This window comes from Rhinopithecus roxellana, chromosome 2, assembly GCF_007565055.1.
Source record: "Rhinopithecus roxellana isolate Shanxi Qingling chromosome 2, ASM756505v1, whole genome shotgun sequence".
NCBI classification, from domain to species: domain Eukaryota; kingdom Metazoa; phylum Chordata; class Mammalia; order Primates; family Cercopithecidae; genus Rhinopithecus; species Rhinopithecus roxellana.
The window spans coordinates 62,648,826-62,670,386 of NC_044550.1; the positions used below are offsets into that span (position 1 = coordinate 62,648,826).

At 34.5% G+C, this 21,561-nt stretch overlaps 1 protein-coding gene across 2 annotated transcripts in view; it reads right to left on the bottom strand.

The window, feature by feature from the left end:
- Positions 1–21,561, bottom strand: part of PDGFC (platelet derived growth factor C) — a 217,801-nt gene that overhangs the window by 29,435 nt on the left and 166,805 nt on the right. For both annotated transcript variants that reach the window (XM_010358040.2, XM_030925628.1), the window contains one exon: positions 19,976–20,156. In XM_010358040.2, coding sequence (XP_010356342.1) covers positions 19,976–20,156 — 181 coding nt within the window. The remainder of the gene's footprint in view (positions 1–19,975; positions 20,157–21,561) is intronic.

The following is a 21,561-nucleotide window of genomic DNA, read 5'->3' on the forward strand; positions in this document are numbered from 1 at the left end:
AAGAAGAAAGATTTTTGTTTAATACAGGAAAGAACTTTCTAAAAACAGTATTAGTTAAGAATGGAATGGATGTAAGAGCTAAGAGACAATGAATTCTTAAATTTTATGCCATAGTCATAAAGTCATTTTGTTTGGGAGGAAAGGAGATTGTGAATCAGATGGAAGATAAGTAAAAACAATGTAAAGCTTTCTTCAAATGTTGAAACTTTATGAATTTGGATAGAATAAAAATATTTAAATATCAGCAATACAAAGACAATCTTTCCCCTAAATTGGTCATCAGCAACCAATGTATGTCTATTGCAAATTCTACCCACCCCAATTTTTCTCAACAAAAATATTAACCTCAAGATGTGAACTCCAAAATTTATACCAATTATTTATTGAGATTTTTTCATCACAATTATTTACTAAACATGTTCATGCCTGTGAAATATTCTGTAATGTGAAAGGCACGATACAAATTAGGTATAGCTATTATGATGCCATACTGAGAACACTGGGCAAGCCAATAAATTAAGTTCCTCTGGCACAGGGTAGGAACTTGGATGTTTTTTATTACTCCATATAATCTGAATCTTTTTTCCTGCCTGGCTTTTGCATTTTACATCCTACATAGGCATCAATTTCACATCTTGAAGGTGCCAATGATTCCTCAGGCAAACCACCAGGGATTTTTCCTAGGATCAACATTCATATGGAGCTTAGGGCTGCGGCTCTCTGGCTTTGGGCTTCAGGAATTTGGTTTACCACAATAAAATGCAAAGCCTGGCATTTCCCCAGCCAGTACTACTTAATGACCTTGTGTTGCTCACTGTCACAGGAACATTTGTCTCTGCCACCAGAACAACAACGAAAGATGTATCTATCATCCATTCATTCACTTAAAATTTTAAGAGTGCTTACTATGTCCTAGGTACCCTGCTATAAAGTGAAAATACAAAGGTTAAGACAGGCTCTGATCTCAACACATTTGGATGAATTACCATCATTCCTATAAATGAGTACAATTATATTTGTTGACATCCAACTTATCATGTATTTATTACTAACCTGGAAACTCAGAAATGATTGTGTTGAGTCTGACATGCTTCAAAATATCCAAGCTCAGAGACTTTAAAAATAAATTTTCTTTTAATCAAGCATATAGTAACAACAGCTTTAGGAAATTAAAAACAAAAGAGGAAATAATGTAAAGAATGTACTAAAATGACCTAATAAAGAATTATTTAAAATACAGCTTGAATTCCAAAAACTGATTCACATATTAACTGGGGGAAAAATCTGCTAAATACAAAGTAGTGCAAACACAGATTTTACACATTTAATCTTAAAATTCTATGTATTTATTTTGTTTCCTACATGTTAATTATTTAGCTTTAATTATTTAGCATCCCATGTACCACACTGAAATTGCCCTAAGAGTAATAAAATACATGAGTTGTGGTAACCTTACAAAGACGCATTACAAAAGCAAGTCTTAAAACATATTAAAAACATGTCTTCACTGAGTAATACATATGAGTGTGGTAGCAGCGATGTTAATACCTTGTCTAGGATGGGTCTAAAAGCCTAATCTCCATTTGGCCATGAACTTTCAAATATATTTTGGGAAAGCCTGGAAACCTTGATATACCTAATGAAATCCTCCCTGTTTATTATTCAAAGAGATCAATGGGGATATTTTAAAAGCAGTTTCACCATCGTTAACATCTGGAAAAAATTTCTGTCAATTCCAAGGTCCAAGGAAAAGGCCTAGGATCTTTGTCTATGCTTAAAACAAATATGACCAGTAAACTGAAATTCTTAATGTTCTAAATTCAAAAGTAGCACACTGAAGCTGGGTGGGTGGGTGTTTAGCAAAGTGATTAAATACTAATATCTATATAATATACAATTTGGATAAAAGCGTCAAAAATACAGGTTTCACTGGAGCTACAATCCAAATATATGAAGGAAAAGACAATATAATTTATTGATAATACGAATTAAACAAGCAGTGTATTGGTGGTGGACACTTGAGCCGATTTGGAATTGATTTAGAATGTAAAAGTCACATTCCATAAAAAATCACAAGAGCACGTTTTTAAAAACAAAAACAAACATCAAGATCAGAAAACAGAAAAGCAGGGAAACAGGTGTGCATACATGAGCAGAGAAATATTTTGAAACTCCAGCATCTCAGAAGCAAAATGTTTCAATTGAATGACAAGTTATTTCTACCAAAAATACATTATCTTCAGGCAGAAATGCCATTAATACACAAAGCAAATACCACTAAAGGCCAATTCCATGTAGTGTGCACAGTTCAGGAAGTCTACAGACCTGTCTAAACAATGAATAACTGTGGTTTCCAAAACCTTTAATCTGCATTCCCAATTATAACACAGAGAACAAATTTCACACTCCTGCATTTTATAAGCACTACAATGAGACAGCCATCCATAAGTCATCATTCTTGCCTCTTCTTTTGTTTTCCTGAAAACTTAAAAGATATCCAGAGGGTATGAAGGAAACCCTCACCTTCACCTCTGCATATTGCCATTGGCACGAAACAGTTATAGGGGACAGATGGACTCTGGAGTGTTGAGTCAGAAACCACTAATTGAACCCGAAATTCCTGTACTAGAAGATTGAAGAGTTCTTCAAATAAGGGGGAAGCAAACTCAACCACAGGGCACAATTTCAACAAGCTGTCTATTTTAATATCATAGAATACAAGTAGACATCCAATATATAGTTCCTATCTTCCTTAAACAGTAAAATTCTAAAAAGCTATCATCAAGCACAAATTCTGAAAAGCAGTCAGATGTTGATGGAAGACTTTAAATCTAGATTTTTCTAAAATCCATTTTAGATGTAGCAGGTTATAATGGAAACTATTTTTAATATCAATTTTGGGGACTATAAGAATTAATCATTACATATTTTAGTGTTAGTATATGATATTGTTCCAGAAAGGGACTTAAATGACCAAAGAGCATACTCTTTCATGTACATATGACACATCTTTTACAATCTAAGATTTTTCACACTCATGTTGTGACAGGTTTAGTGAAGTTGTGAAACCAACTTAGTGCATCGTGACGCATTCTTGAGAAAAAAAAAAAACACACAACAATTTCATACAGTAAGGTTAAGCATTCTGTTACAATACATATGAATTATGTTCATATATATATACACACACACATACACACACACACTTTAAAATGTTATATATGTGTGTAAACATGATCACACTTTAAAATTTGTCCTTATAGTGGGGTCTTGGGCAAAAAAAATTTTTTTAAATACCAATCAGGGGGGCAGTGGCCTGGAATCAGAACATGTCAATAAACCTGACCTTAAAATAAAGGTAACACATATTTATTGACTACTACATGCTAAACATTGAGTTAAGCATTTCATAGTCATCCTCATAATAATATATGGCAGACATTTTTGTTATTCTTCATAATAATATATGGCAGAAATTTTTGTTATTCACATTTTTAGAGTAAAAATAAAACTTGCCCAGGTTTATACATGTAGATTCATGGTAGGATGGGAATTCAAGCCAAATGTGAAGCAGTCAAGGTTACAAGAACACAACAGCCTTGCAGTGAGATTCAGTAAAGGATCTTGGTTAAGCTCAGTAACTGAGGAGCTACTAACACCTTAGTAGCATCCAAGGTCTTAGAAGAGTAAGTACTACTGTTAACATGGATGATGTCATTTGTATCATAAAACATTGTCCTATTCAAGCACCTTTGACTGTGCATTATGTGTGGATTATGGCAGCTTGTAAGGAAAATAAACCTGAGATTACTTTAAACTGTGTTTCTTCAGCTAGATCTTTTCATAGCCCTGGGGTTGCTAACACATTGGGAAAGCAGAAGCAGCTTAACTGCTTACAGCTTACACATTCAACCATCTTTCTCCTTAAATCAGGACATGCTCTATATTAGAAGAGCATGGTGTATATTAGAAAATAGAATGTGTGATTTTAAGGAGTTGTTTTAACTACAGAAGAATTAAAAAACAAGTTTGCCTCTTTCCTAAAGAAGCATTAGAATAGGGAAGTCTAGACAAAATTTTGAAATACTAGCTTTCAAAATAACACAAACCAAGATGTAGTTTAAGATAGAGAAGCATTTAAGAAGAGAAAGAAAAATAAAGAAAGGGAGAAAGGAAGAAAAAAAGAAGGGAGGGAGGAAGGAAGAGAGGAAGAAAAGGAAACTCTGCTTTTTCTTTACTTTGGTGAGTAATATTTTTTACAAAACATTTTGCTTTTTATTAATAAGATAAAAATATCCATTTATATATCTTCATCTGGAATTCTATTAAAGAGTATCATTCTAGTGGAACACTCACTCCTTCAAACTCAAAGTAGTCTGCAACTACATAGAAAAATAGCTTGAAAACTAGTGAAGCTAATTATAGAAAAAAATCATGGAAGAGAACAAAAATATATTAAATGTCAACATTTTGTCAAGCATATTATTAGCTACTTGGAGATATATATATATACACACACACATACACCAAAACACGTTACCAGTCACCTCTCTATTGACCACATGCATTTAATTTATGATTTTCCAATGACATATCATGCAGTATCAAGATGGAAACTGAACGAAGGACAAAGGACAGCAGCTATTGCCATCGCTGACCTGGTTTAACCACTTCTCCCATGCATGTGAAGTATACTGACTGATGACACTGACAACTCACTGAATACTACTGCTTACTGGCATCCTTTCTGTTTCCACCAGTTAAATCTTACACTTACCAAGAGGCACTTGTATTTGTTCCCAAAAGTATTTATATCAGTAGCACCTGTTATTTTAATTACTAACTTATTCAAATATTATGTAACCCAATTAAATATGAGTTATTGCTTCTTTGAAAATCTAGACGAATACCTTGGAAGGACTCCATATAAAATGTTACTATAAAAAAACTGCTGTTAAGTCAGGTATGAGAGAGATAACTGTGAAATACAGGAAGGAAAACCTCAGAAAATCATGAAGGATTTCTGCACATAGATTGCTTTAAAAGGTATCTTTAAGTTCTCAATTTAACTCAAAGAAAACCAAACTGAAAGTCATAATTGAGGCATTGTGGCTATAATTTTTGAAAGAAATACAACAAAACTCCAGCTGGCAAATCCCTGGTTTTTTTTTTTTTTTTTTTTTTTTTTTTTTTTTTTTTTTTTAAAGAACAGGCCCTAAATGATAGTGGTAAAATTAAAATTAAATGTTTACCAATATATATATAATTTTTATGATTGTCCACCTGAACTACTCAAGGTAACTAATAGCCCAGCTACAAACCCCCAGATATGTTCATAAGCAGGCTTCCATTGAATTCTAAAATTAAGCAATACTTTGAAAATACCAAGTATTAATGTGGATTGCTTTGAAAACAGTTTAACTTTTACATATTATATAGTTAAATTTAACATATAAAACTAACACATAAGATACCTGTTGGAACCAAATTCTATAAATTTTGCATGGGAAGAGATTTCGCTGCACAATAGTCATCAATCTCTTCTAGAAAAATGAAGGGCTTTTAAAGCAATCAGTTCTGAATCTTGACATCAGTTTAAAGCTATAGATTATATCTTGAGCTCTTAGCATCCTAAAACTTCATTAATCTCTGTCATGGAGGGAGCAAAGCCTCATTTATGGATTTATTTATAGTGACTATTTATATTTCACACGTTCACTCTGAATCCCACATCAAGAGGAGTGATTTGTGGTATTATTTTTGACTTTGTAATCTTTAATCTATGATAGATGTTGTGCTCTAAGCTGCGATGATGGTTCTGCACCACACTGCAGTTTTAGATGAAGAAGATTATGAGATCACCTACTTCAGAAAAAAAGTTTTCCTCCTGACCTAAGTAAATATTCTAAAGCCATTTAGTGATACAAAATTATATCCTCCTTCTTGTTATTCTTGATTGAGCCATTTTTAAAACTATGTACTAATCAAATATTTTTTAACTTTTCAATGAAATCTTTTTATACAACACTTTTATTTAGTACCCCCTATAGTGTTTTATATTTTAATTTATTCATAATTTCCTATTGAGTTTGGTGAATTGTATCAATAGTCAATGTCTGTTTCCAGGTTGTGATATACTATTATATATTCATGCAAGATGTTATCATTGGGGAAAATTAGGTGGACAGTATATAGGACTTCTCTGTAATTTTTTTTTTTACACAAAAGGTACTAATTTACAATTATCTCAAAATAAAACTTAAATTAAGTTCTTTTCGAGCAATATTGGTTGGGAGACATTGTGTTGTAGTTGAAATTACGGATTTCACTATAATTTTTCCCATTTATTTGCTCTGAACCTCATTCAAGCTGTATTCTCTGAGTGTATTTCATCTTAGGCAAAGTAGTGACGATTTAGCATAGAGTTACTGAAAAGACTAAATGAGATGACTTACAGCAGTAACCCAATATAATAGTAAGTTTTCGAGAAATGGTGTATACTATCATTATTACTATGGACAGGCTGTGGGTTTTTTAAATCAACTTAATATAAACTTATAGAAAATTACATGTAACTCTAAGTCATATGAATGCTTACTGTAAGCAAAGTCACAATTTGCTACTACCTTGCAAGATGAAGAAGAAAGCATTAAAAGAAAAATGCCAGGTGAAGTGGCTCATGTCTGTAATCTCAGCACTTTGGGAGGCTGAGGTGGGCGGATCAGGAGGTCAGGAGATCGAGACCATCCTGGCTAACATGGTGAAACCCTGTCTCTATTAAAAATACAAAAAGATTAGGCAAGCGTGGTGGTGGGCCCCTGTAGTCCCAGCTACTCATGAGGCTGAGGCAGGAGAATGGCGTGAACCCGGGAGGTGGAGCTTGCAGTGAGCCGAGATCATGCCACTGCACTCCAGCCTGGGCGACAGAGCCAGACTCCGTCTCAAAAAAAAAAAGGAAAAGGAAAAGAAAAACTTCAGACAATTAAATTTAACAGAGTTTAATTATGCAAAAAAATACTTGTGAATTGGGGAGCACGCTCACCCCTTGCCCACACCCCACTTCAATCAGAATAGTTTCAGGGCAACTCCAGCCCTGTCAGGTGGTCTGACAGAATTTAAAGACAGAAAAAGGAAAGTGATACACAAAAAACAGAAGTGAGGTACAGAAACAGCCAGATTGGTCACAGCTCTGCATTTGAACACGGTTTAAAGTTCCAGGGATGTCTACTCTTTCGGCATGTCTACTCTTTCGGCTTCCCTGTCCCACATTGGAAGAACTGTCTTGGGCCACACATTCAACATACTAACACCAACAAGAGCTGATGCGCTAAAAAAAATGAAATAAAGTAAAATTACAAAAAAACTCAGTGTTTTAAGGAAGTTTCCGAATTTGTGTTAGACTGTATTCAAAGTTGTCCTGGGCCACATGGGGCCTGTGAGCTGCGGGTTGGACAAGCTTGGAGTTGGTCACCTGTGAGTGGTCTAGTATGGCTGCTGTGATTGGCTGAGACTTGGCTACTGCTTACAGGAGTAGATTACAGTCTGTTTACACATCCAGTTAGGTTACAGTTCATTATGTAAGAAGAAACCTTTAGGCCGACATTAAAATACTTAAGGAGGCCAGGCACAGTGCTCACACCAGTAAGCCCAGCACGTAGGGAGGCCAAGGTGGGTGGATCACTTGAGATCAGGAGTTCGAGATTAGCCTGGTCAACATGGTAAAACCCTGCCTCTACTAAAAATACAAAAAAATTAGCCAGGCATGGTGGTGGGCGCCTGTAATTCCGGCTACTAGGGAGGCCGAGGCAGGAGAATCACTTTAACACGGGAGGCAAAAGTTGCAGTGAGTCGAGATTGCACCACTGCACTCCAGCTTGGGCAACAGAGCCAGACTCTGTCACAAAAACAAAACAAAAACAAAACAAAACAAAACAAAACACCAACAAAAACCTTAAAGAGGTAGCTTTAGGCTAAACTTCATTTAAGAGAAGTAAAAATCAGATACAAAGGGCATTACAACAGCAAGGTCTAAGACCACACCAAAAGCCTCTATGACCTTTTAGAGAGTTAAAATTTGTAAATTGCTTAGTGACATAAAATTATGCCATGCTCTTAATGCCAAATAAAGACTGTAGCAAGGCAGAGGCAACACTGGATGGCAAGTGAACCGCTTTTACGTAATTGGGAATCCTATTAGAATTCCCCTGGCTTTAACACAAAACAAAACACTGTATGCCTGGGTAGAAGTGAGAGTTCTTCATATCACTTTTATCAGTAATGGGATCAGGATACCACAAAACATCACTCGTCATATTCCAAAAAGAAAGGAAAATATTTGTGTCAGAATGCTTGAGATGGCTTCTAAAGAATCTCATCCAAAGGATGTGTCAAATATTTTAATACCTCCTCACTCAGGTACTGAAAGTCAAGTTTTGGCATGCAGTGTTTCTCTGTCTCTCTAACACTTCAGTGCTTGCATATTTCTTTCTCTAAAAAAACTAATTACACTTAATGCTATTTCATTAATTTGTACCCAGCAGAAAAGTGCCCTTTTAAAATTCAACCCTATCAGAATGTTATCCCACCGGGAAAAAAGGCACTTCCTCTTTAGCAATGCTACACAAATTTAAAAACCCAATTTCAGAGGAGGTATTGAAAGTTGTCTGGGCTGATTTGGAGCTTTCTACATTTATGCCCAATTCCTACCGCAGATTTTATGTTGGAATCTTAGATAATTGCTATCTCAATGTCTTTCCTATTATTTTTCCATAAAACAAAGTTTTTAGTATAAACCTTAGCTTTCTTAAGCAACCTGCCTTGGAAGAACCTAAGATAATTCATGTACTCCTTTAAAGCAAGAGATGACAGCCTTGATCTCTTGCCTGAAATAATTACTTATGGTGAAGAAGCACAAGGAAAGGTATCAGCCAGGTATTTCCATAATGGCTTTTATTCACACTTACACAAAACCTGACTTAACTAGAGTGGTGACATCTATGCAGAGACAGGACCTTTGCCCTGCGGCCAAGACACAAAGACATCTTGGAATTCTCCCCCTCAGTTTTCTGAGGCCTTTGGTGGCCTACATGTGGTCACATTGCAAAAAGCCGGAAAAAAAAAAAAAAGTATTAGTCCTTAGATTATTTGGAGGTGTTTTCTCCTCCAAACTTACTGTAGGAATGCCTATGATATTTCAAATATTGTGCACAGATGGCATGATTTCAAACTAAAAGTGCTGTAAGTCTTTTGCATTCCAGAGTGACACATTCTGTAGGTGTTTAATAGAAGACAGCCTATTCACTAGAAATACTTGCTTTCCAATTTTATTCTCCTATTTCTTAGCATAAATTTTAGCCTTACAAGTTTCCATAAGAATACGATTCTGAAAAATTTGGCACTGACAAGAATGCTAAGATACATCATGGAACTGCATAATTTCGCTAATACCGATGAAATATGACAGATAAGAAAACTATTGACTGCATTCGCATTTTTACTTTTTCTTAGACTCCAGGTGTTTTAAAAAAGCTTCTTATTTGGATTTGAATTTTAAGATTACTGTGTGGAGACACTACAGTTTAACCCTCAATATTCATCACCATTGTCACTACTAAAAAAAATTGGTAAATTCTAATTAGTTCACCATTTTTTCAAAGTTACTAAAGTATCTGTGACATCATAATCAACAGGAATAGTATGCAGGTGTTTTAATAGGAAAACAAAGATGGTTGGAAGAGACCTTAAATTTTCTGTTTCTTTCTCAATGATCTTTCTCCTATTTTCCAAACCAATCAAGAGGCAGTCTGGCTTTAAAGAGAACTCTCTTCACTCTATATACGTGAGTTTTAATCTGCAAAATGGTAGTAATATTGCAATATGGGGATTAAATAATATATTTTTAAAAACCATCATAAGGCACACTTATTTTAAACTATGTTCATTCTCTTCTGCCTGACACAAATATTTTCAAATTGATACCAATAAACAGTTTCTTTCCAAAAGCTTAAAATATATATGCCTTTCAAAATTAACATCTTTAGAAGTATATAACACTAATCATACTTATCATTTAGCTTTGTTCTAAGATTATCAGAGGACATAAAAATGGAAAGTTATATATAAAATCAGAGTCATGTGATTTCAAAGTAATATTAAATAAATAAAAATACAATTACGTCATCTGAATTAGAGAGATATGCAAAATTTTAAAAGCTCTAATTTTAATGTTCAAAGCATTTAAATATATTAATAGCATTACTAAAATAGGTAAACAATTGTTGATTATTTATGAGATTACTGACGAGAGTAGCATTTTCTCAAATGTGTGGATCATATGGTAAGTTGTTTGGAGACACCTGCCATGTTATTATGAATGAAGCAGGGTTGGCATTCTAGTGGATACAATTAGACATTATATTAATGTTACAACAGAGTTCAAGATATGCTAAATAGCTCATCAATAATGAAACTGCCTTTGCAAAAATTGTAACTGTGAGAAGATTACGACAGTGAAAGGGCTCTGATTTAACCAATCCTCATCTTGCCTTTAACTTCCAAACTGCCCTTAGTCATTCCTAGACCAAGCTAACTTTGGGAGAAATTTAGTTTATAGCTTAAGTTTTAATACACCTTTCCCCAAACTCAACTGTCATTGTACAAAGAACGAAACACTAAAAGGTTAGGAGGATGAGAGAAGCCTGAACTTTGTTAAGGTGTAGAAGTAAAGGATTATGAGCCACTATTTCCAAGGACAAGATATTTGCAACTTTCTCAGTTACTCTTGCAGATAGCATCATTATTGTAGAACTTAAGATTGGTCTTTTAGATGTCTTTCCAGACGTTCGCATTTCTGATGACCAATAGCTCCACCCAGACTCTTAACGGGTCCTGTGGCCCCCAACCAGAAGCAGAGTCAGAGTAAAAGGACCGTTTTCCATGCCCCTATGACTGCATCCACAGCCAGTCAGCAGCACCTTATATATATTAGATGTATATAATGCCGAATATCTGGTTGTTAATCAACTCAGCTCCTAGTTCAGAAAACTGGTAACCAGTATTTATAGTCTTAGAAAAGAGATCAGAGGAATCAGAGTGTTTTCAAGAAACTGACTGAGCCAGCATGCAATACAGTAAAAACAATAGTGGGCAAGCCCATCCACATGCACAGAATGTCCAATCAACTTTTAAGTGGCCAGCTTAAATTCTAGACTTAATCAGTATTCATTTAAGTTTGAGGGTTAATACTTAGAGCATTTTAAGTTATGCAAGACTGCAAAATTTTATCTCTGATGCTCCATTTTCTCAGTATATTCATGGAAGTTTTACTCTGTTCACAAACAAGGAAGTAAATTGAGACACAGGAAGACAAAAGATCCACCAAACAGAGGATCTAATGCAAGAAATGTCAAAAGGAATAGTCAGGATGATGGCAGAAGGAGATTGCAAGGATGACACTGTCCAGCCATTCTAAAGGGAGAGCAGTCCACATTGGAGCAGGCCAGATGGTTGCAGCAAAGATTTCTTCAAGAAGATGAAATTGTTAGAAAACCAAATGTGTCTGATTGTACTGAGAAGAGATTTACACAATCTGAGGAACAGTTTCAGGATGAATCAGTGATGAATATAAAAGCTATACAAACCAAAAAATAGTTCCAAGGGAAACACAAGAAGAACAGAAACAGAAATGTAGTCATGGTATACAGTTCATGGCTCAGCTGTGAAAAATGACTACAGAGCCACCATAATGTACACAATGAATCTGGATTTGATATAATCAAGATATAATAGAGGATGGGATGCTGGGAAGTATCTGTATGTGTGGTAAAGGCAGGAGGGTGAAAGAAACTGAAAGATGGCTTCATCTTCCAGTGAGAAATCGATAGGTAATTTGTAAAAGAGTGAAGACGTAGATACAAAAGCATGTTAAATAGAGTCGTAGAGGTAAATTCTAAAAAGTCAGTTCAAAAAATTGGAAGCGCCTGCCTACAAAAGGCAGAAAAGTCATTTAGGAAGGGGAAAGTGGTATGAACTGCTATTTTTGTAATAAATGTAAGAGAAATATTTGCCATTTAGAAATAGGTGCAAAATTAATGACGAAATTAAATGTAAAAAAATATAGAAAATGGAAGAATATTTCTTGACAACTGGAAATGTCTTATTTTACTAACAGTGTCTAACATTGTAGAATAAATGAATATCTATTCTAGAATTGTGTTTCAATGCTGGAACTATGCCATCTGTGATTTACCAAACAAGTTTAGTGTTGAACAGAAAAGAAGGCAGAGGACAATCTTGCATAGTTCCGTGGGTAACAGCCACTGACAGTTGACAAAATTGATAATCTTTAACATATTGCTTGGAAGAGCTGGTACAATACATACAAGTGCTAAAAACTGAAATATATCTACCTAATTTTATGGGAAAGTCCCACTATTTTTGCAACCCTGAAAAATAAAGAGAACACATGTATTAAATATGTGTGCAGAGTTTCCAATCTATTCATATAAAATTCATTTGTTTGAATATAAAAAAAGTCACCAAAATCTTGAAATAAAAGTAATTGTAATAAATAAATAAATAAATAAATAAACAAAGTCCGTTAATGTTGGCAAGTTGAAAAAAAAGTAATTGCATTCTGATCAAACTATAGTTTAGAGCAACTGAATCTCCAAGCATATCTGATGAAAATACAGATAACTGAGCATCACCCCAGACCAAGAAAATGAGGATCTCTGACTAATCTGATAACAAGCATTTTTAATAAGCTCTTGAGAGATTTTTATAATGCATTTGAGAAAAAATTTATACTGAATAGCTCCTGGAGTTTTTGTTTGATTGCTTATTGATTTTTTTCTTTACTCTAAGGGTTATGACATCCCTCTGCTCTCCACATTCCCATCTTCCTTCTCAAAATCTTTCCTAACCACTCAACATGACACTCACACACTGTATTTTGACAGATATGTATTTTTTTTTCCTCCAAAACGAGGTAAGTTATCAGAGACCAAGGGTGATATTATATACATCTTTGAATTTTCTCAACAAATATCTGATCAATTAAGGGATTTAGGGTGTTAAATAGGTGGGGATATTGAAGAAAAACTATTTATTTATAATTTTAACTTGCACCATACTTACTTCTAGAAAACAACTCTTTCCATCAGGTTTAGATGGAAAGAGTAGTGAGGTTGCCATTTTAACTCCAAGCTTTTAAATCTTTGTGGCTTTAGCTATAAAATATGAATCAATCAAACCTCAAGCTTTCAATTAGTCTACGATTTTATTTACAACCCTCTTATAAAATGACTTACAATAATCTGTCTGCCATTTACCATTCCTACATAGTGCTGACTGCCTTTTTCTTTCTAACTACAAATCATAGCATCTGTGAAATTCTTTCTTAGACAGCAAGAAATTAACTGGAACAAAAGGAATCAGTAGAAATGAAACAGAGACACCATGATCATCACATGAAAGAGAGCATTGTGCCCATGGAGTAGAAGTGGAATTGAAAAATATATTAAGCAATTCTTAGCCAAGTAGGAGTTTAGTCTCTACAGCAATTATATAATTTCCTAGATGCAATAAAATACTGTCATCTCAAGACTCCTTGCACAAATACACAAGTATATTGTATATTTTAATAAAAATCTAATCATTCAACAAGTGCTTCAGACTACAGTATAGATAAACAGCACTTGAAATACCTCTTCCAGTCTCTAAACACAAACCAATTCTAAGAATCCAAATTTTCTCTTAATTCTCCTTGAGGTAAATACGAATCTATTTTTAAGTGAGTTTTCAAATAAAGGTTGACTTATTAGCATTGGTTTAACAATAGGGGAATGAAATGCAATAAGTTATGAAAATTTAACATTTAAAAAAATCTTGAGCACATCCTGCCGCTAATTTTTTTTCTGTAGGACTGGTGTTATTATATTGCTCTAAGTATTTTTATTCCAGGCATGCTGCTTTTTTCCCCAGGAAAGAAAATGAATTAATATATTTGAAGCCTTGTTTGAGAGTTGGTTAGATTTTTTCTTAACCTGAACATAAAAGCAAATTTGGCTTTCAGTTAAGACTTTTCTTGACATGATATTAACAGTGAAATAACCTACTGGCATATGTCAGAAGGGATGAAAAAAAAAAATCCTCCCTCCTCTTCTCCCCCTCTCACTTCAACATTCACTGTGCCGCTTTGTTCACCATATCCTGCATAATTAATAACCACTTTGGCAATCAGTCATGCATTCCTTAATAGCACCTCAGGCATCAAGTGTCCTTCTAATCCCTCCCCACAGAAACCCTACACCCTTCTACAGGGCATGCTGGCCAGTACGCCCACTGAACTCTGGATAAGTCATTTACAAAATCACCATTAAGAAAAACACACAGTTGTGGTCATAATGTGGCTATAATACTTACATACTATTCTATATTATCATTTAATCTTTGTATATAATTTAATAACAAGAATAAACAAGATTCAATATCCAAACAAGTATCATTGATTATACATTGCTTTTTAAAATGTAAAATCATACAAGTGACAGAACAAATTAGGAGGCAACTTAAAGGAAGATGAGGTTCACTGAAGTGCTTGAGTTAAAGTACTCTTCAGTTCATCCATCCCCTGCCCATCTTATCAGGCAAAGAAAAGGAGGGTAAATATACATGGACTCAATTTGTATGGTGGCTATAACTTCCATTTCTCTTAATCTAAACTGATATATTCATTAAATGGAAACAAGTAAATAAATTATTGTAAACATTATCATTACTTTGGATCAGAAACCTTAGACTAAGAGACTGAAAAAAATAATATTCAATAAAACCATTTAAGAAAAATCAGTGGTAATCATTTTTCATAATGTTAACCAAATTGGAGGGAGAATAAGAAAATCCTCAAATCTCATAGACATTAAAAAAACAACAAATAGCATTGTACTCAAGAAGAATAGTTCTAAGTATAAGACTAAAATAACTAAAAATTCAGAATTAGGTTTGTATATTTCACTTAAAAATAGGTATGGTTTAATTGAAGCAGTTTTCTGACCAAAACAATATGCAGTACTTTTTACTTTTAGAACTGAGAGATGAAACTTTTAATAAGGTCTTTTGATTCTGGAGGAAAAGTTATTATTTCAGCCATTTTAGGTTTCTTAACATTTTAAATAATGGTGCTTATGCTATAGTACACAGAGTAAAACATATATAATCTATTATAAATTACTCCAAAATTAAACAAGAAATTTTCCTTTCTTTCTAAAAGATCTGAAATGTGTTCTGGGCTCTCACTGTGTGTGGCCTCCAAACAGAAACAAGCTTGCACTGTTTTATTTCAGTTTTGCTTCATTTCTTCCCAAACAATCTCTCACTGCTAATCTACCAGGTCTTTTTTTTTTTCTCTCTTTTAGCAGAAAGGGAAAAAAAAATCAAAGACATTAACTCCTTAGGCACAACTATAAAAGTTGAACACTGTATGTATCATTTGCATCAATTTGCATGGATTTATTTTTTATTAGTTATTAATGGAGCATGATTGGAGAATAATATTTCCATAAATAATTCTCTAAAATATCATTGAAATACTATAATTTTAAAATTATGTAGACATTCTAGTACTACTGTTTTGAAAAGCTACAACTAGCTATAGCCTCAAGTAAATACTGTATGTTAAAGTTATTTCTAAAACTATGTTTAGTTTATAATACCAAATGAAAAAATGGAGAGAAAAATTTTATTTATGTGTTATTGTAAAGTACCTGTGAATCAAGAAAATGATATGGAAATCCTAACAAAAAGAAAGTACTGATATTTATAATAAATATGTAAAATCTTTAAATATTAGAACAGCATCACTTTATTCAAACGAACAAGTCATCTCTTATTTAACTATATGCTCTATTGTTCACAAATTGAGGAAAAGAAGAGTGGGTAAATCATCTTACAAGGGTGAACATAATTTTTAATGACAACCTGTGTGGCAAAAACTGTTTCTGAAAATTCTAACTAATCTATTAAAACTGTGCCTCTAAGACACATCGTAATCAGAACCAAGGAATCTTAAATGTTGACCAGAACCAGATATCCATTTATATTCCCAAAGAAGGCTACAGGGCTACCTCTTTACCTGTGAAATACAAAGAATTTTAAAATAAACTTTACCCATAATTTGTCCTAGAAAAAAATGTGATTAAACTCACTTAAAATTTTTTCTGTATATTAATGCATGCAAAATATTCATTGGGTTGATTATAAAAAGCAGATGTTAACTGTATATACTAAAGTTTATAAAATCATTAGCATGCACTAAATTCTTCAACTTCAGTGGATGTCCCACTAATTCCCACTCCTCGCTGCCTCCCCTAAAAAGAAAACCAGGGCAATTCTTTAACTAATGCAAGAATGTGTCTTTGGTAATATAGCCTAATATATTAGGACAGCAGAATATCTGGTGTCATTACTGTGAGTCTACTGCTTTTCAGTTTATGAATTGTCTATAATAAATAGGAAGGTACTATAGTTCCCTGTTGGTTTCAGACAACTCTAAGATGAAATGACTGAATTTCTATGAAATCTTAATAAGCAGCCACAATGTGAATGGCATTGTGCTAGGCACTCCTGACAAACCTCAATGCAGAAAGTTAATTGTCTATTATAAACTAGTAGTTAATATTATTTTTATTATTACAAAGAAATCATTGTGGCCAGCGGAACCTAAAGTGGAATTTTGCAGAGGTAGGTTTCTAATCAATGAGACCATTGCCTCTGGGGAACTGAGTGTGCTGATACGAAGTTTATCCAAAGCAAAAAGAAAAATAAAAGCATCAGAGATGATCCAGGAGCTTGGAGGGACCCGAGCAAATGCCTCAAGAACTTTTAAGTCAGCGGTACAAGAGGCACACTTTCTTGCTTTAGGCTTTCATTAATCTGATACATAGATAAGATTGATGGATTGCACCCTGTTAGTAAAGTGTGGGTAGTGGAGGGGGTGCATGGAGGGAGGAGTGTAATTTAGGAGTACACAATGATAATTCAAAACATTCTGCAAGGCTCCATAGCATAACCACTTGTCAAATTCTAAATCAGATCTCACCCTTCTGCAGGCAGTTTATTAAGAGTATAATGGGCCGGGCGCGGTAGCGCAAGCCTGTAATCCCAGCACTTTGGGAGGCCGAGACGGGCGGATCACGAGGTCAGGAGATCGAGACCATCCTGGCTAACACCGTGAAGCCCCGTCTCTACTAAAAAAATACAAAAAACTAGCCGGGCGAGGTGGCGGGCGCCTGTAGTCCCAGCTGCTCGGGAGGCTGAGGCAGGAGAATGGCGTAAACCTGGGAGGCGGAGCTTGCAGTGAGCTGGGATCCGGCCACTGCACTCCAGCCTGGGTGACAGAGCAAGACTCCGTCTCAAAAAAAAAAAAAAAAAAAAAAAAAAAAAAAAAAAAAAAAAAAAATACAAAACACTAGCCGGGCGAGGTGGCAGGCGCCTGTAGTCCCAGCTACTCGGGAGGCTGAGGCAGGAGAATGGCGTGAACCCGGGAGGCGGAGCTTGCAGTGAGCTGAGATCCGGCCACTGCACTCCAGCCTGGGCGACAGAGCAACACTCTGCCTCAAAAAAAAAAAAAAAAAAAAAAAAAAAAAAAAAGAGTATAATGAATGTGGCTGTAAGTAGAGAGATGAATGGATATATGGAACCAAGGCAAAGGACAGGTGAAGAAATGGCAGGTTAATTGTCAAAGTAAATTTAAACACAGAAAAACCAAAGCTTGTGAGATTATAAAATTCATACAATTTCTCCAGAAAGCAATCTTAAAAATTAAAATCACCAAGTTATACTTATTAGGCACTGTAGGGCCCTACCTTCATGCTCTCCTATTTCTTCCAGTCCAAAAGCCTATTGTTTTCCTAAACATAGTTTAACTACAAGAACTCCTATGCCTTTTCTCCCCACATATCTCCATTATCTACGGCCCAGTATAGGTCAACGTAGTTGCCACACAAAGCCTGGTTCAATAGAGGCCAGGAGAGTCGACAATAGCCCACTGAGGTCCATACTGACAATTTACCAATCCATTTCAACAATCATTTAAAAATGTGGTGAATTCAATTCCAACAATGGAACCAATGACACACATTTGGCCTAAAGTCTCCCAGATGTGGTGCCTGGTCTCAGTCACAGAGAATCTCTGATAATAGGTCAACCCTGGTGACAAGGCCTTTCTTAGCCAAGAGGATGGATGGCACTTTCAATCAACTGTTGGGTTCTTACTTCATCACAAGGCTCATGAATCTGACAACATTCACACACATAGAGTAAATCCTCTATTAGTTAAGCTGGGTGACTGAATTGCATGATCAACTCAGCATTCAAGTATTTATTGAGAGACTATTATGTGCTCAGAACTGAGCTAGCTACTATAAATACCATACATACACTATGTCCACTATGTATATGTGTAGTACATACATATAGTATGCATTTATCTTTACATATTTGATTTAATGCATATAACTCGTTGGGTTACAAAACCAGAAAATCTATGTAGTCATAAAACCAGAAAAAAAAACCTTCAGTGGTGATATTTATACATTTTAGCTTTTGTGTTTTATTCCATAGGAGGACAGTAGATTGCTATTTATACACATTTAAATTAATATAATATGGAGAGAAGTTCATTTAAAATAGAAATAATATCCTTAATTTAAAGTTATTTTGTCACATGTTTGGGATGAATAAAACCTTTGCTCTCACAAAGACTTGCTAGTGTGTTTTTTACTACAATTTAATATATTCCATATTTAAATATTTGAGAAATATTTCACTTTGTGAAAGTGTACCCTTAGCCCTCAAGGCCACCCTAGCCTAAAAAATATTAAATTCACTAAGGTCTGTGAAACAAGATACTATAAAAGTATATTAAATAGATTCTTAGTGGCTTTAATTAAGCAAATAATCAGTATTAAACTATTATCTAATAAAAACATACATTTTTGTCTACCACTAACATTTTTTATTTATAGGTAGAATTGTTTGTTACATTTTATTAAATTTAAATTTAAAAATATTAAAGTATTATATTGAACTTTAAAAAAGTTTGGAAAGCCTGTAATCGCAGCACTTTGGGAGGCTGAGGTCATGAGGATCACGAGGTCAGGAGATCGAGACCATCCTGGCTAACATGGTGAAACCCTGTCTCTACTAAAAAATACAAAAAACTAGCCAGGCGAGGGGGCGGGTGCCTGTAGTCCCAGCTACTCGGGAGGCTGAGGCAGGAGAATGGCATGAACCTGGGAGGTGGAGCTTGCAGTGAGCTGAGATCCGGCCACTGCACTCCAGCCTGGGCAACACAGCGAGACTCCATCTCAAAAAAAAAAAAAAAAAAATTGGAAAGTAACAAAGAAAACGGTACAGAATATATACTGGCAAAAAGTATTTCAGAATGGAATACAGTTTGGGATATCTTAAATAATCTACATAAGAAAACTGACCAAAATTCACGACTTATAACATACACAAGTTATGACATTTATAACATACTTCAGAGATTTCTCCTTTAACTTCAACAATACATGATAAATGATTCTATTATTACTAAATGAATAAATTATTTTCAAAATTCAGTTTGCATTTTATTGTTTCTTTTTAGCTATACCCTTAACTAATACTTAAATATTCTTTATTTAATCAGTTGCGTAGATATTTCATAGACTCCTGAGCAATCAAAAAGGGAAATTTCTGCTTAACAATACAATATAAATATAATATAAAATGGTAAATATTGATTTCATATTTTCTAATTTGCCTAATCAATTGCTGGCTTGGCATGTACAGAGTTTTTATTTACATAAAAAAGAAATCCCAGCTAGGTTTGTTTTCTGATTTTTTTCTGATTCTCATGTGTAAAAGGGGAAAAATAAAAATAAACAAAGAGCTGATCCAGTTAAATAAGGGATCTCAAAGTGGTACTTACTGGCATGACAATGTTGTAGTGGATGCAGAACCCTGGTTCAGAAGGAAAATATTCATCAGATACAAATCTTATCCTAATTTGATTTCCTTTAGAAATCTGTTTTCCTGGTACAGTACCAGAACCACACCAGCGCCCTAATATAGTTCCATCACTGGGTTCCTCAACTTCTACAAAATCATACCTGCAAAAAGACAAAGGGGAAGAGACATCATTTCATAATCTGTTATTCTGGCAATTACAAGTTTCCTGTCTGTGAATGCTATGACTTCATGGACCACGGCAATGAGTTAATCCAAAATTAAACTGGGAGCCTATAATTAAGTATTCTAAAGAAGAGACACAACTGAAAATGAGTCCCAAGTTAAAGAAATATGAGTCTATTTGGAGTCCTTAGTTTTTCTATTTATGAATTCCAAATTCACTAAATAACTATCCTAAAACTTAAACATTTTGTAAGAAGCAACCATATCTGACATTCAATTCATGAATTATTGAATTTGGACATGACACTGTGACTCCACCCTTAATTCCTATTATTACTTTATTTTCTGAGAGTAACTCTTTCATCCAGCCAGGAGCCTTGGCTCTCTTTCCTCATCTGTGATGCAAGCTTTCCTAGAGCTACTTCATTGTACACGTATCTTTCGTACCTCACTTGGTACTGTTCTTCCTTTCTGTGACCTTCCTGGGTGTTCTCAGCTTACTGTCATCTTTCTCTTTTTGATAAACACATATTTCTAACTAACCACATATGTGTATAAGTGATCCATCTTCTTAGGCTGTTAATCCTTGAAGAAAGGAACCAGTTCTTACGTATTTCTATTTTATATTTCCCTACACACAGTATCTTAAACAGAGGAATAAGTGATTGTTTTAAACACGTGTCAACTTTTGGTTTGGAAGGTTTGGATCCATGGTGCTCACTGAGACCAGTGCTGCCCCATGACAGAGTGTTTCGGAAATCTGTAGAAACATTTTAGGTTGTCTCAGTGATTGGGGGTGAGAAGGGCGTGATTGAAATGTAGCAGGCAAGGTCCACAAAAGCTCAACACTGGAAAGTTCTGAAAATGAGTATTTGCCCCATGTCCTCCGTGCCTTTCAAATATTTCACTGGGCAATTCATGCAGGTGCAATTCCTACTACGGGTCATCTAAGTCTGGAACCTTACATCATCTCACGTATAAACGCATATATATTTTGCACTATTTAGGTAAGGTAAATTTTCAAGGAAGTCAACTATAGAGTAAGTTGAGGGAATTTTCTGTATTTTGTTTATAACTTTACTAAGAGTTACTCGCTTGGAAAAACATGTCACTAACAGGAATGCTGGTTATACTATTTTCATTCCAACTAAAACAAACATATTCAGATTAGTCTATATTTATAGCTGTTATTCACAATGAATCTACTTAAAAGATGCTGACATCTTCCTTTATTTTTCTAGGGTAATTGTTACTGTTCATTTATATACTGAAACACGTTATTTTGAAATAAATTACTTTGTTATTATAGATTTATATAACATGCAGGCAATATATTTATTTTTAAAACAATTTCGCATATAGATAGATAATTGCTTTTATGAA